We start from the raw sequence: 15,065 nt of genomic DNA on the forward strand, positions 1-15,065 counted from the left end.
CACTATATACTCAAATACATTACAACTGATACGACATACGACCATAGTACTGTACTGTGCAACCATGTCACTATTAGATTTGTTGTTTTTGCAATTGTATAGTGATCAATTATTTCTCATTCTTTTTATTATAATACAAAAAAAGCAGGAAATTTGCATGTAGGATTAAAACAGTATAAAAGTATTTAGGGTAAACTACTCTTCCACTAGCCTGGTTATACCATCCTCTGCTATTTTGTTTCGCTTCATAGACAGAGTCTGGCTGGGCATAATTGACAATCGTTTTCCTTCTCGTGGGAGGGGCTTGTCTGAAGTTTAAAATCATTGGTCTAAACGTAAGCCAATCACACATAACATTTGGATATGATGTGCTTTATGCGCCGGATCAGCCGCATCGAATCTCTGCTGTAAAATACACGTATGATGTGAAAACAAACCCATCGAGCGAAATACCAGAGTTAACATGGCTATGAACGACTTTTGCAGATTATGTTAAGTAAATCGTGCCAGAGCTAGTTGAACACTATCCTTACGGTGGCTTTCCACTCACGTCTAACGGGAGGAACGCCCCTCTCTCCTCTCAAACTCTTCCGCCAGACAACCATAACCATATGTAAATTAAATCTTCCTACCTTATTTTCTGGTTAATCAGGTATGTCACCAAAGAATGCTTGCCCACGCGTCCTCCACCATTAACTGTGAACAATATAATTCCCTTCCATGATTTCTCAATCGTTGTGCACGTCAAGCTGTGCTGCACACAGTTTCTCGCTGACGATCGGTAAAGTTGATAAATTAAACTTTTCCAAAAACTTGTCAGGAGTAGGGCAACAACATAATCTCCATTCAAATGTTTAACAAACACTTTTCTTGTTCGGGTTTAAGTTGGCAAGTGCCGGTTCTCCACAACAGAGCAAATAGCTTTCTGTATCTCCATGTCCACAACAAACTACAACCGTGATTCGGCGTTTAGCGTCTACGTCACGGCTCTCAGCCCGCCCTCTGTTCGTTGATTGGACGGACGTTTTGAGACCGGAGGAAAACGGTTTGAATGGGAGGTATCTCAGACTGAGTACAGAAGCGTAATGAAATTTAGCGGAAGTACGAAGTCTGATGTAGTCAGGCTACTCTTCCACTGCAAGATCTCTTAATAAATACAAAATAAAATTAAATACTACTTTTAATCGAATTACTTCAGGACTTCAGTCTCCTTTAAAAAGCTCAAGATGTGTTTCGTGCCAAGAGAGGTCACACTAAATACTTACTGAAGCCTAAAGAAGACATTCAGTCCTGAAAATGGTTTTGTTTTTAATGTTGTGAACACATTTCCTGTATTTTCTGTTTGTAAATGTAGCTAAGCTGCCTAATTTATTGCGAGCGTGTGGCCAGATGACACTTTGAAAGTAATACTGGTGTTAGAAAATCTTTATTCTGTCTGTGTTTTTAGGGGGAAGCACATTAGACTTTCCTTAAAGGAAGTTCAGCCTCCGCCCATGAATTATTTTATTATTAGCTTACTTCTACAGATTGCAGAGTAATGCTGGATATGCTGCAGTGAAGAATTTGAAATAATGCGAGTTTCAGAGAAAATAGGAATGCTTATGAAAAACTACCTATACACAGTTATTTTTGTGTAGCCTATGTTTTATTAAGTGTTATTAACATTAACTATTTTTCTTTTAGTAAATGATAAACAACATAATTTTGACCTAAAGCTATGGATTTGTTACTTCATTTACTTTTCCAAGGTAAAGTGCCTTTCTTCTGTTTGTCATTCATGTCTTTATGCTTCTGATATTTTGTAAGAGTCGATATTAAAGGCGCAGTGTGTAATTTTCAGAAGGATCTCTTGACAGAAATGCAAAATAATATACAAAACTATATTATCAGGGGTGTACAAAGACCTTTCATTATGAACCGTTATGTGTTTATTACCTTAAAACGAGATCTTTTTATCTACATACAAAGAGGGTCCCCTTACATGGAAGTCGCCATTTTGTGGCGCCATTTTTCTACAGAAGCCCTTAACGGACAATATTTTTTTATTAAGTTGTCTCCGACAATGACATGGTTGTCCGGTGACAGCTACCGTAGCTTCTCTATGTGTTTCAAAAGCAAGGGTGAGCAGTGGACTACGCCATAGGTTGCAATTCGCAACCTCACCACTAGATGCCGCAAAAATTTACACACTGCAGCTTTAAGAAAAAAAATCTAAACTTGCATGACAGTAGCTTGTATTCAGCGACTTTGATAAACAATAAATATTACAAAGATACTTAATTTTTATCTACATTCATCTCCAAATTGTAAATTCTGCAGCATAACAAAAGAGCTTACGTTTTATATTATAACAAATAATTAGCAATTTACAGCAGTAAACTTTTTCACTGAATTTTTCTTACAGGTGTTCTGCTGTATGAGACTTTGGCATGGGAAGTGAGAATGCCATCAGAAATTCATGGCCTCAATGGTTCCTGTTTGGTTATACCGTGCTCTTACTCTTACACTTCAAACCCACCAACTAACCCACGTAGAGTTGTGTGGCATCAGTGGGTCTCTCGTGGCTACCCTTTAGTTTATGATCCCTGGAATCCAGGCAAAGTTATTGACAAGTTCAGAGGAAAAACTGATATATATAACCCTACAAACTCAGATCTGGATTGTAGTCTGCTGATCAAAAGCGTGAATCCGTCGCACAGTGGACAAAAATTATATGCATGGATTGACCCAGAAAATATTGGCGCACCTATACGTTTTATGATGTCACCTCGACGATTATTGTTGACAGTATGTGAATACTTTTCTTTAACTTATTGTTTTATTCATGAATTCTCTAGGTGTCTTATTATGAGCAACTGGCAAAATTTGTCACTTAGAAAAAAAACATGTCTTTAACTTAAAGGTATAATGAGGAAGAATGGTAATAACATGTCATATTCTAATTCTAATGTTTCTACTCATGTAGCAGGTCCAAGGCAGCCCACTATCAATATATATGGAGGTGTGACGACTGGTGACAGCATTACAGTTGCATGTTTTACCTTCCACACCTGTCCATACAGCAAACCAAACATCACTCTGAAGGGTATTGAAGGATCTGATAAAGTAGACGATTTCCATATTGAAAACGGTCTGTGGAAAATCGCATTGACGCGCACCGGTGTTGTGAAGGATGAGCAGTCAGAAATTGAGTGTAATGTAACACATCATGGAGGCATAACAATAAGAGCTACAAAAAACACAACTGAAGTCTGTGAGTATGAACACATGACTGCATAAAGAATATGTGTCTATATGCTAATTTCAATTACTGATTATATCAGCCTAATAATCCCCCTTATTTCATTATTGCTACATGCTCAAACCTTGTTAGTTTTAAAACATTTTTTTTCTAATACAGAGTAAAGAACATTCATGAAAGCTAGCCCTAACGCATCTTTTGGGTTATCAATGTGGATATTAAAGTCACCAACAATAAGAGCTAGTAAGATAGTAATAGACACAATTTCTGTTACACAATTATTTAAGAAAAGAATATAGTTATTGTAAAATCTATTCACACGTGTTGCATGGGTATAAAGCAATGGATCAATATTTGATGTGCTTTGTAAACATTTTATTGTGGTCTGGATGTATTCGGGAAATTAATCTGTATAGTATGCTACATAAATATTCATTTAATGTGCTTGCTTAACATTATTAAGTTGTAAAAATGGTTAAAAATCTGTGAATATGCATTTGCATTTGTGTCAAACAAACAGCACAACAGAGTTTTTAACTCTTTCCCCGCCATTGACGAGTTATCTCGTCAATCTGCAATACCACTATTATCCACCAGGTGGCGCTCTTCAGCAACTTATAAAAAAACGGAAGTATTGCCCTAGGGCAAACAGCTGTATGTACTGTGTATATTTTAAAGGTCGCTCTGCATCTGATCTATATCAAAAGTCCTTCACAAAAATTGAATTATCTCAGCTTTTTGCTCAAAATTTGGTGTTTTTGATTAAACCTAAACATATTTGAGAGGTGATAAAAACAGAACACATGAAGGTAGGATGAAACTTTTTTTTTTTTTTTGAAAGCAGAGGGTCTGTTCTTTTATTTCATATATTGTATGTTTATATATTTAAAAAGGAGCATTTTTTGGAAGGCATTAAACTTTTGTGAAAATCATGAAAAATGCTGGCGGCGAAAGAGTTAATAAAGGCCAAAATAAATCAAAACACCAGGAAAGCATTTTATAGATCTGTAATAGTGAGTATTTAAATGCACTTTTTACATTACATGTTGATCAGATGCTTTTTATTCAAAGCTGACATCTGAGAGTGCGTTTAATATTTTGTCTAAGTTAATAATGAGGGGATGTCATCACAAAAAAACTAAATGTATGTCTTGCTTGTTCCTTTAGTTATTTCCCAAAATGGAACTGATGTGATGACCTTTGACCTGAAGACAAATATGGCTTACATTCTATCCCCTATATTTGTCTTGCTTGTCATTTGCATACTTGCTGGAGTCATCATATACAAGAAGTGTAACAGGTACATGTGTGTAACATATATATTCTTATACCTTCTCAAATTAACAATGTCAATATGAATTGTAGGTCGTCACCTAACGATACGCAAGAATTACAGACTAATCAAAGGTAAGCCTATCTATCTAGCTATTTTTTAACCACATACGTAACCATATGTAGAAGCCTGAACTATACTATATATAGTATGACACTTCAATTTGTTTTTGTTAGGCAAGTTAAGTAAGCAAATAGTTTCTCATTTACAGTAGGTATACAGATAGTGTATCATTGTCGCTGAAAGTAGCCAAGCTTTTATTGAAATGAATGGGATCATGATGCTCTGCCGCAGCTAGTTGCTGGCGGTGTGAATGGGGCTTATGCCAAATTTTTTGATCCAACAAGTCTAAATAACAGCATCACTGTCTACATATCAAATGGAACACTTCATGTAGACTTGCAGTATCGTTGACTTACAATGGCCACCCCATGCATTTGTCAGTTAAGTCCAGAAGACCATAGTAGGGTATCCTATTTGGCATTTTATGGTTTTATGAGTGCTCATTGGCGCCCCTATATCGGTTGATATGCGCCCTTGATGCAGACTTTTTCTGAGCCCGCACTTGTGTGAGATTTATAGCAGACTTCTTCCCGACAGCCAAAAGTGGTATTACATCACGAAAGTGCAAACTTGTAGGAAGACTGTGGGTGTTTAGGGTGACATTTGCAATAATGCCATTCTTTTTCTCAAATGAATGAATTTGATGGCGTTTGATGGATCAGTATGAATTGGCCTTAATAAAATCATCTGCTCACAGGTCAAAGGATGCACATGCAGTGTTAGAAAACAATCCCTCCTCTAACACTTATATGCCATCACCAAAAAGGTACTGTGCGTTTAAATCCAGTCAGTCTCTAAAGCTGTATTTTTCAGTGAAGTATTATATTGATTTAATACTATATTGATTTAAAAAAAGAACAATAATTATTTGTTTCCTGTGCAACCCAGTGAGCCAAAATACTACACTGTAAGTATATAACTAATCATTACCATTTCTTTACACTGTGAATTAACACTCAATTTCAAATAGTGTCTGAAATGTTATTGACTGACCTTATCTCTGTGTCTCTATTGAAACTTTAAGAATGAGGAGTTTTACAGCAACGTTGAAGATCTCAACAATTATGAAAATGTAGAATGAATATCTCCATAATCTCCAAAATGTATACACAATACAGTGTTTTTATACAGAAAAAGCCAACAATGGTCAACATTTATCCAGTTATGGGTACTTTTTATATTAAATGCATTATTAATTTTGTTCATCTGTATCTCTGTTTGGCTTCAATGAGCAAGTACGCTGAACAAACAGTTTTTTATGTATAGAAATATCAATGTAAACATAAAATTTTGTAATGCTGTTTTAACTGAGAATTACATTTAAATAAGCGTACACTTAAAGGTATAGCGGAAGATTTTCTTTTTCCAGGTGGATCACCAAGACTACTGGTCATCCCAGTTGTCAATTATTCTGGTGATATGTTGACCGTCGTACGTGCTTATCTCTAGGTTCGCTTTCTGCTCATGCGCACTTTTAGGTGTATATGTGGTGGGCTACGGTTTCAGCCATTCATTGAAGCTCACGTTCTCACTGTGTTTTTTTTAAAATGTCTGAGGGTTGCAAGAGAAAAGGTGTCTACGAATTGTATGACAAGAAGAGAAAGGTCTCGTAAGAAAGACACAAGACCAGAGTGTTTTTAGGAGAATGTTTCACACACTGGTGTGCTCTCAAAGCACAGGTTGGGCTTCCCACGCGAAGTTTCTACTCGACAGGTAAGTTTGGAATGCTATTTGGAGAAATCCATGTAAAATCACTGCTAGTAAAAGTTGATGTAAGCTATGATTAGCGATGCTAGCCCTGGCACAAGTCACGAACTGCGCAGACACGGTAAACATCTCAATGTATGAGCTATGCCGACAGCAACTTATAAACAGAGCGACGAAAGAGGCTCATGCATGCTCTCTCTCGTGCACATGTTTAAAAGACGTTCCCTCTCTGGAGCAGGTAGAGTGTTGCACATGTGCATTTTTTTTAAGTGGAGGGGTGGTTCTTTTCAAAAATTTGGGAAAATCTTCCGCTATACCTTTAAAAATTAAATTAAAAAAAAAAAATAAGGTTCTACCCCATGTAATAGATGAACCATTTGTAAACCTTTCTGTTACTTTGAAATTGACAAAGATATTTAAACTGTTAAAAAGTAAGAAAGAAATGGTTATTTTAAAAACTTTACTTTACATAATGTAATAGTATGGCAAATATGTAAATATAGTGCCTTTGGTTGCTTCATTAATTGGAAATTAAATAAGAATATTGAAACAATAATGAGACGTATTTTATTCGTAATATAAATCAGCTGCTGATTGGACTCCAAATCTGACACACCCACCAAACAAGAGAAAACGTATCTCAAATCCTGGCTTTCTGTGTATATTTCAAACAGAATTCCATTACGCTGCCTATGAAGTATGTCCAAATGTGTTTCTCGAAGCTGCCTTCATGCCTCCGAAGTCATTGCCTCATGAGGCAGCGAGGCAACAAGTCAGCTGCCTAAGCTTTCGGATGCAGCCCCTGTTGCATACCGGTGCACACCGTTTCCGGGAAACGTGTTGTTCAACTACTGTAGGAAACTGTAGCATAACATTGCACGCTGATTTGAACTTGAACATGCACCAGGTAAACCAGCTAGTCAAGGTGTTCAGGGTTGCTTGATAATTACAGATAGGTGTTTTAGAGCTGGGATGGAACTTAAGTCCAAGATTTAGTTTTAGTTAACAAGTTTATTATTATGTTATCATGTTTTAATTGTGTTTTATTGTGCTAGCTGTATTTTGTGTAAGTGTGTATTTGTACATGTTAAAGGTGCGCAAAAGGTCCAAATCCCAAAGTAAATGATGACGCGAGTTATCGTTTCCAACGTAAATATCTTTCTTGGGCTACATCAAACATCCACTTTAAAAGCCAGTTTCTGAATCTCTATTTAGATGGCAGAATTTGTAAACCAAAAAACTAAGCGGAGGAAGAAGCCCCCCAGTTAAAAAGTGATAGTTCACCAAAAATAGAAAATTCTGTCATCATTAGACCATTTCAAAAGATGTAAACAACACTGGTCCAGAATCACTTCCTGTTTCCGTTTTTTAACACTAGATAAGCGTTGGGATAAAATAAACCAACAGAACATATAAACCTGAATTAACTGAAGTTAAACAAACATCTTAAAGATAATAATATATGTGAAATAAAAAAATAACTGTCACAAACTGTAACAGGAAGTGTTTCTGGACCAGAGGTGGGTAGTAACGAATTACATTTACTTCGTTACATTTACTTGAGTACATTTTTTGGGTAATTAGTACTTTTAGAGTAAATTTAAGGATGGGTACTTTTACTCTTACTCAAGTACATTTCTAGTGAAAAAACTGTACTTTTACTTCACTACATTCGGCGGCGTTACTGCGCTACTGTCAAATGGTAATAATTAATTAATATATTTTTTGAAAAAATGTATAGGGCGTGTTCGAAAGTTTCGCAAAACAGGCTGCGTCACCCGCGCGTAGATGATAGAGAAGCAGATGAGGGCGCGTGTGCATTGTGCGAGATATCGGAGGCAGATCATGCGTGGCTTCGAGTTCGGTCTATGTTTTCACTCCAAGAGATCAAAAAGAATAGTTTCATAATGCGATGCATGCTTTGTTCAATAAACGAGCTGACATCTCAGCGTACAGGAATTCAAGATCCAACCTGAAGTAAGTGTCACTGTAATGTCTATTTTAACACTAATAATGGTCATTTCACACACTGTCCGAGTTTTTTGCCATATGCACTCTTGTGCTAGTGTATATACAAACAGCACGTTCACATCTGCACATGTCCATATCATTTTCCCACAACTAAACAAACTGAACAGCATAATGTAATGACGCCTTGCATTTATACACAAATCCGGACACCTCACTAATGTGTAGAAAATACATTCAAATAAAAACGGAATTGTATTTTATTTAAATCCTTCCTACAGAATGAATTAATAAAAATGAAAGAATAAAGTTTGATTTTAAAGAAACATGTATTATATATTATAATAAATGTAGAGTTGATTTGCACAAACAGATCAGTTCCATATGAAATTCTAAAATTATAATTTTATTAAGCTCCTGTTTATATTCAGTAATTGCACTTTAATGGAAATGAAAATAACATATTCATATAAAAACATGATAACAAAAAGACACACAAGTTCTTTTTTGTTTACTGTTTGCATGTTTAAAGGAAGATGCTGACAAGTGTGTGTTGTGAACATGAAAATAAATACAGAGTTAACCGTCAGAAAAACATCTGTGTGTGTGTGTGTTTGAGATTTTTTCTCAAATGACACATTATGTGATGTTAATGTATCCATTTGCAGGACTGAGATAGGCTGCTTTACTTGTATATAAGCAGAACAATGAGACTTTTAAGGAGAGGTTTGTGAAAACCCTCCAAGTAGTCTGAAATTCAGTGCTTTTGCGCTACTTCTTTATCAGATCGGAAGTAACGAGTAACTAACTACATGAGTAGTTTTTTCATCTAATACTTTTTTACTCTTACTCAAGTAAATAATTAGATTGATACTTTTACTTTTACTTGAGTACATTTTTGCATAAGTACTTGTACTTTTACTTGAGTACAGATTTTGGGTACTCTACCCACCTCTGTTCTGGACCAGTGTTGTTTACATCATTTGAACTGGTCTAACACAAAGGAATATATTTTGAGAAATGTTTGTAACCAAACCTTTCTTGGACCCTATTTAATAATTCTATAAAAGTAAATGGGGTCCACGGACAGTTTGGTAATTTTTGTAATAAATCTTTGTACTTTGAGTGATTTGAAGTGTTTTGTTTATTTGTGCCCAAGCTCTCTAGAAGTTTATTCTTTCAAATTATTTTGAGTGGCGTAGTGTTACATGTAGTTAAGGTTTAGCTTAAGAGTCTTCATAGTGTGCTGAGACTCAAGAAAACATTATTGGGAAATGCAGCCTAGAACAGCAAAACAGTAGGAGTGGGCCAAAACAATGAGGAGGAAGAGACCAAAAAGATCGGGCAGGAAGTGCGGTGGGGCTGTGGAGCCTGGACACAACAGAAATGAATTAAGTCAACCCAAACCAACCCATGGCCTAATCAAGATCAACAAATCTGGCAGCCCAACCAAAGACAACCAGGCTAATTCCATGATAATTGCGTCATGATTTGTAATTTGAATAAATGTATGTTTTGGCAAAGGGATATAGTTAGGAATTGGTCCAATCTTTGGGCTACAGGGGGTAAATACAGCATTGTTATGAAGTTGTTTATAAACCCTTATAATGTGACCAGTTTCCTGTTTCCTGTTATTAATAGTTATTAGAAACCTTTACAATGTGAACGGATGTTATCTGTGAGGAATTTCTTATTAAACAATATGTGAGCTGTGTAGATTTTCAAGATGGAATTCATTTGCAAAATTGCCAAGACTCCTTCCTTTAAATCAGGAGACTTAATTGCTTTTAAGTTTTATTACATATGAAAATGAAATAGCAAGTTGTTGGACAGGCTGGGGAGCACATTTCCAAATAAAAAGGCAAAATCAACCTTACTGTGTAACGGTACACGTCCCACTATGTAAATATTAGTAGGCATCAGTGCTTTAATAATTTTTATTGCTGCTCGGTCAACTCCTTTTGACAGGACGAGTTAGTGAAATATGTTCCCATAGGTTAAAGTGGCCCTGCCGTGGCAACAACTTAATATCGTCTACCCATGTTTACAATGACTATGAATGGGATGATATGAGACCATCTAAGCATCGTATAAAATATTACTTATATTACTCTAAAATATATTACTCTAAAATGTAACGCTTTATTCAGTATTGCTCCCTAGTGACACCTAGCGACTGTTAAAAGAAGTAGCAGATAAATAAAATACATTTATGACCTAAGCTGATTTTTTTAATTGTTCGGGTATAAAATAAAAAATCTTATTTTTCTGTGTTAATTTTCTTGGGGTGTCTACAATTAATTAATTAATTAATTATTCATTAATTGTTTGAAGAATGACAGTATGGCCTACAAAAGAAAGACTTGTACAGTGTATATATGATAGTAGTCTGGGGTGAGATACGAATTGTTACTTTATTTGCAGAGGCAGAGACACTACTTAAGTATTTTTAATACATAAAAGTAAATTTTCAAGTATTCGTATTTTATGAGTGTTTTTCTTGAAAAACATACATTCCAAAGCATATTATCATAATATTTACTCCACATTTCATAATTTCAAGTTTTGGGTTTATATTTAATATTTAAGTACATTAAACATTTAGGGTTTTTTTACTTATGTGAAAAGTACTTTTATACTTTTACTCAAGAAAAGAAAAAAATTACCAAAATTTTATGTGATTAGGTATTAAATCAATTTTAATACAAACAGAATACACAGTGTGATTCTATGCTTTAAATGTAGTCAACATTTTTACGTTAAGTAAATTTTTCCCAAGACAAACACTCTGATTAATGATAAAGCACAAATGCTTAAAAAATTGAACTAAAATACTCAAGTAGTGTCCACCTCAGAAGATGGATACATGGTGGTCATAAAGGGATGGACATGGTCAGCAACAATACTCAGGTAGGCTGTGGCGTTGACACGATGCTCAATTGGTACTAATGGGCCCAAAGTGTGCCAAGAAAACATCCCCCACACCATTACACCACCAGCCTGAACCAGTGATACAAGGCAGGATGGATCCATGCTGTCATATTGTTGATGCCAAATTCTGACCCTACCATTCGAATGTTGCAGCAGAAATTGAGACTCATCAGACAGGCAACATTTTTCCAATCTTCTATTGTCCAGTTTTGGTGAGCCTGTGCGAATTATAACCTCCGTTTCCTGTTCTTAGGTGTCAGGAGTGGCACCCGGTGTGGTCTTCTGCTGCTAGCCCATCTGCCTCAAGGTTCAACATGTTGTGCATTCAGAAATTCCACATACCTCGGTTGTAACGAGTGGCTATTTGAGTTACTGTTGCCTTTCTATCTTCTCGAATCAGTTTGTCCATTCTCCTTTGACCTCTGGCATCAACATTGTCTATTTGTTAAATAATTTCCTCATGAATGATGGATGTTAACAGTCTGGACTCAGTCAACAATTTGATCTCTTGGTGAAGTCACCATGAGCTCACAAGATCCTCATAATGTTGTCACAATGTCTGCGTCACAGTGATCTAAAATTGTAACCACACTGCACCACTCACGGTGTGCTCATATATTAAGGTCACAGTATGAGGTCACTGCACATTCACTGTGAGCTCATACTACCCATCAGCATTTAGTTGCAAATGATAACCAGCCAATAAAAAAAACAAAACTTTCTGTGTAGAAAATGCCCAAAATTTGATCCTATGATCATTCCTATAATATTTCTGACTGGTCACCCGTCTTACTTTTAAGTTCTGAGAAATATTATAGGAATGATCATAGGATCAAATTTAGGACACTTTTTACACAGCATTGTATACAGCCATATATGGTGTGTAATGTATATATCATATAAAATGTCAACAACGTTATGGCATCAAGAAGCCTAAATAAAAGTTTTAGAAAACACACAGTGTAAAAGTGACCAGGATTCACAGATTTGTTTTGTCCAAGCATTGTGGCTTAGTGGTTAGAGACTCAGACTTGTGTGTAACTCAGAAGTTGGTGGTTTGATTCCAACAGCTGGCAGGAAGTGATTGATTGTTGGGGTGTTGCAGTGATAGTTCCTATGTATATGTGCATTTGTGTGTGTTCATTCCTTGGAGTGGATGGCTTCACTGCTCACAGTGATCTTTTAGATCTTTTAGATCACTGTGATGCACACATTGTGACAACATTATAAGGATCTTGTGAGCTCAATGCAGGGACGTCGTTAGGCCTATTTTAGGGGGGCTGAAGCTACCCCAAAATGTTCCTAAGCCCCCCTAAATGATTATAAGAACAACAATAAAATTTGATTTATCAAAAACCGTATCCTCATTAATATTTAGACTCAACAAATGTTATATATCCAGCTACAAAAAAAACATCTGACAAGTCGGACAGAATACGCTAGATGTCGAACGTCAAGTGACCAAACCGGAAAACGGCGATCGCTTCCGGTTGCCTGTATGTGCTATTGTAGCTTGTTATTACAAATTGTGCTCCATACTCCAATCCAGTAGGTGGCGGAAAACGCACCTTTAGTTGGTTTGCCAACCGCCATTAAACACCAGAAGAAGAAGAAGCTTGTTATTACACAATACACACACACACACACAAACTGTTTTTTAAACTAAACGAGACTCAAAAGCTCGCAGTTGGAAGCGCGCTCACGGCGGAGGATCTCGCTGTGGGATTTCAAGCAGCGGTTATAGGAAAAGCAAGAATACTACTGGAGTGGGAAAAAGGAAGATTCAACTGAGGTGGACAGAGACGATAAGCTAAGTCGGATTGTTTGCCAAACTCAGACGCCAGCCCATGTCAGGTGGGAGTGGGGGGGAGGGTAGTAAAGACCAAGGGGAATGGGAACGGAGTAAAAGTAGTAAGGGGAAGAGAATTCGTAAAATAAATCAAGAAATTGACAGTGATATGGATAGAAACGTTAAGAGTAGGAAAGTGGACTATCAACAAAATGAAGAAGAGTTTAAAGTGCTGTTTAAAGTGAGGGATGATAGTGGGGGTTTTGGAACTATTAATCCACTAAAAATTTCAAGTGCTTTAAAACGGGAGGTTGGAGATATCAAGCAAGCTAAGACTTTAGCAAATGGTATGTTGATGATAATGTGTAAGACAGCTGAACAACAAATTAAAGCCTGTAAAGTGAAGCAGATTAGTGGTAAAAATGTAGAGGGCTTCATTCCTGGATCAAATGGAACCAAAGGAGTTATTTATAATGTGTCTTACGAAATTTCAGAGGAAGAACTGAAAAACAATTTGAAAGGAGGGAAGGTGATTAAAGCTACCCGTATGGGAAAGAATCAAAGAGGAGAGGGTAGAGAAAGTTCTGCTGTATTATTGACATTTATGGGGAAAGACTTACCAGAGAAAGTCATGCTAGGCTATCTGTGTTTTAGAGTTAGGAAGTATGAAAGACCTCCTCTGAGATGCTACAAATGTCAGAGGTTTGGACACATAGCAGCAATATGTAGAGGTAAACGCAGATGTGGAAAATGTAGTGAAGATCATGACATAAAAGATTGTACAAATCAGATTAAATGCTGTAATTGTGGGGGAATCCATGTGGCTGCATTTAAAGGGTGCCCCTATCATGAAAAAGCTATGAAAGTGCAGAAAATAAGAGATGAGAACAAGGTGTCATATGCAGAAGCAGTGAGAAGGATTGAGGGTGCAAGCGATAGTGGGCAAGCTACAGGACCGGTAAAGCCACAAGAAGGGTGTTCAAAAGTCCCAGAAGATTATATAATGATTAAAAAGAAAGCATTTTTGGCATTCTTTTCAGAAGCAGTGTGGAGAATTAAAGAGTCAGCAAGGAATAAATCAGATGTTGCAAGAGAAGTGATTGCAGTAGCAGATAAATTTCTTGAGATTAAGGATATTCAACCAGAGATGCTTTATAGATTCATGCATGAAGGACTTTCAGGGAGTCAGCAGGATTATATAAAACAGGGGACAGATAAGGGAGATGAGGAGGATGAGACTACTGAGGATGAGATGGATAGTTAAGTGTATTTGTATATTCTGGTATCTTATGTTTTATGTCCTGCAATGGAATGCTAGAAGTCTAGTAGCCAATGGACAAGAATTCAAAAGATTTATTGATGCATTTGCTGAAAAACCTGATATAATTTGTGTCCAGGAGTCATGGCTTAAACCTTGTTTGGATTTTGTTATTCCAGGGTATGTGAGTTGTAGAGCAGATCGAATAAATAGGATAGGAGGCGGATGTGTAACGTTCATTAAAAATAACTTGCAATATAGAAGAGTAGAGATAAGCATGGAGCTTGAGTGTGTAGTTGTTATAGTATGGACAGAGCAGGGAAAGATTTCTATAGTTAATTATTATAACCCAGGATTGCAGTTAGAGGAAGAAATAATGGAGGGAATAATGACTAAAGTTGAGGGGCCAGTGATCTGGACTGGAGATTTTAATGCACACAATGGAATTTGGGGGAGTAGAACGCGAGACAGAAATGGAATAGTCCTGGAAGATTTTATTGATAAATTTGGGTTGGTAGTGTTGAATGATGGTAGACCAACTTGGTTCCGAACAAGTAGTGATTCAACTTCATGCATTGATTTAACCTTTACTTCCCCTGAACTTGCCATAGTGGGAGAATGGGATATAATGGATCGGTATACTATTGGAAGTGATCATGTTCCAATTCTAAGTAGGATTGGGAGGAAACTAATTAAGGAACAAGGATACAGTCCAAAGAAGTATAATTATTCAAAAGCAAGGTGGGATGAATTCAAAGAAAGGACTCAGGAAATC

The 15,065-nt window shown here is 36.5% G+C and overlaps 1 protein-coding gene across 1 annotated transcript; it reads left to right on the forward strand.

The window, feature by feature from the left end:
- Positions 1-2,419: 2,419 nt before the first annotated feature.
- LOC129438470 (uncharacterized) lies at positions 2,420-6,514 on the forward strand. Its single transcript, XM_073863444.1, has 7 exons — positions 2,420-2,787; positions 2,966-3,253; positions 4,409-4,541; positions 4,607-4,648; positions 5,335-5,403; positions 5,526-5,544; positions 5,662-6,514. Exons 3-7 carry the CDS (start codon positions 4,435-4,437, stop codon positions 5,716-5,718), a joined length of 294 nt encoding a protein of 97 aa, XP_073719545.1. The 5' UTR covers positions 2,420-2,787; positions 2,966-3,253; positions 4,409-4,434; the 3' UTR covers positions 5,719-6,514.
- Positions 6,515-15,065: the final 8,551 nt, after the last annotated feature.

The sequence above is a fragment of the Misgurnus anguillicaudatus genome, chromosome 24 (assembly GCF_027580225.2).
Source record: "Misgurnus anguillicaudatus chromosome 24, ASM2758022v2, whole genome shotgun sequence".
Taxonomy (NCBI): domain Eukaryota; kingdom Metazoa; phylum Chordata; class Actinopteri; order Cypriniformes; family Cobitidae; genus Misgurnus; species Misgurnus anguillicaudatus.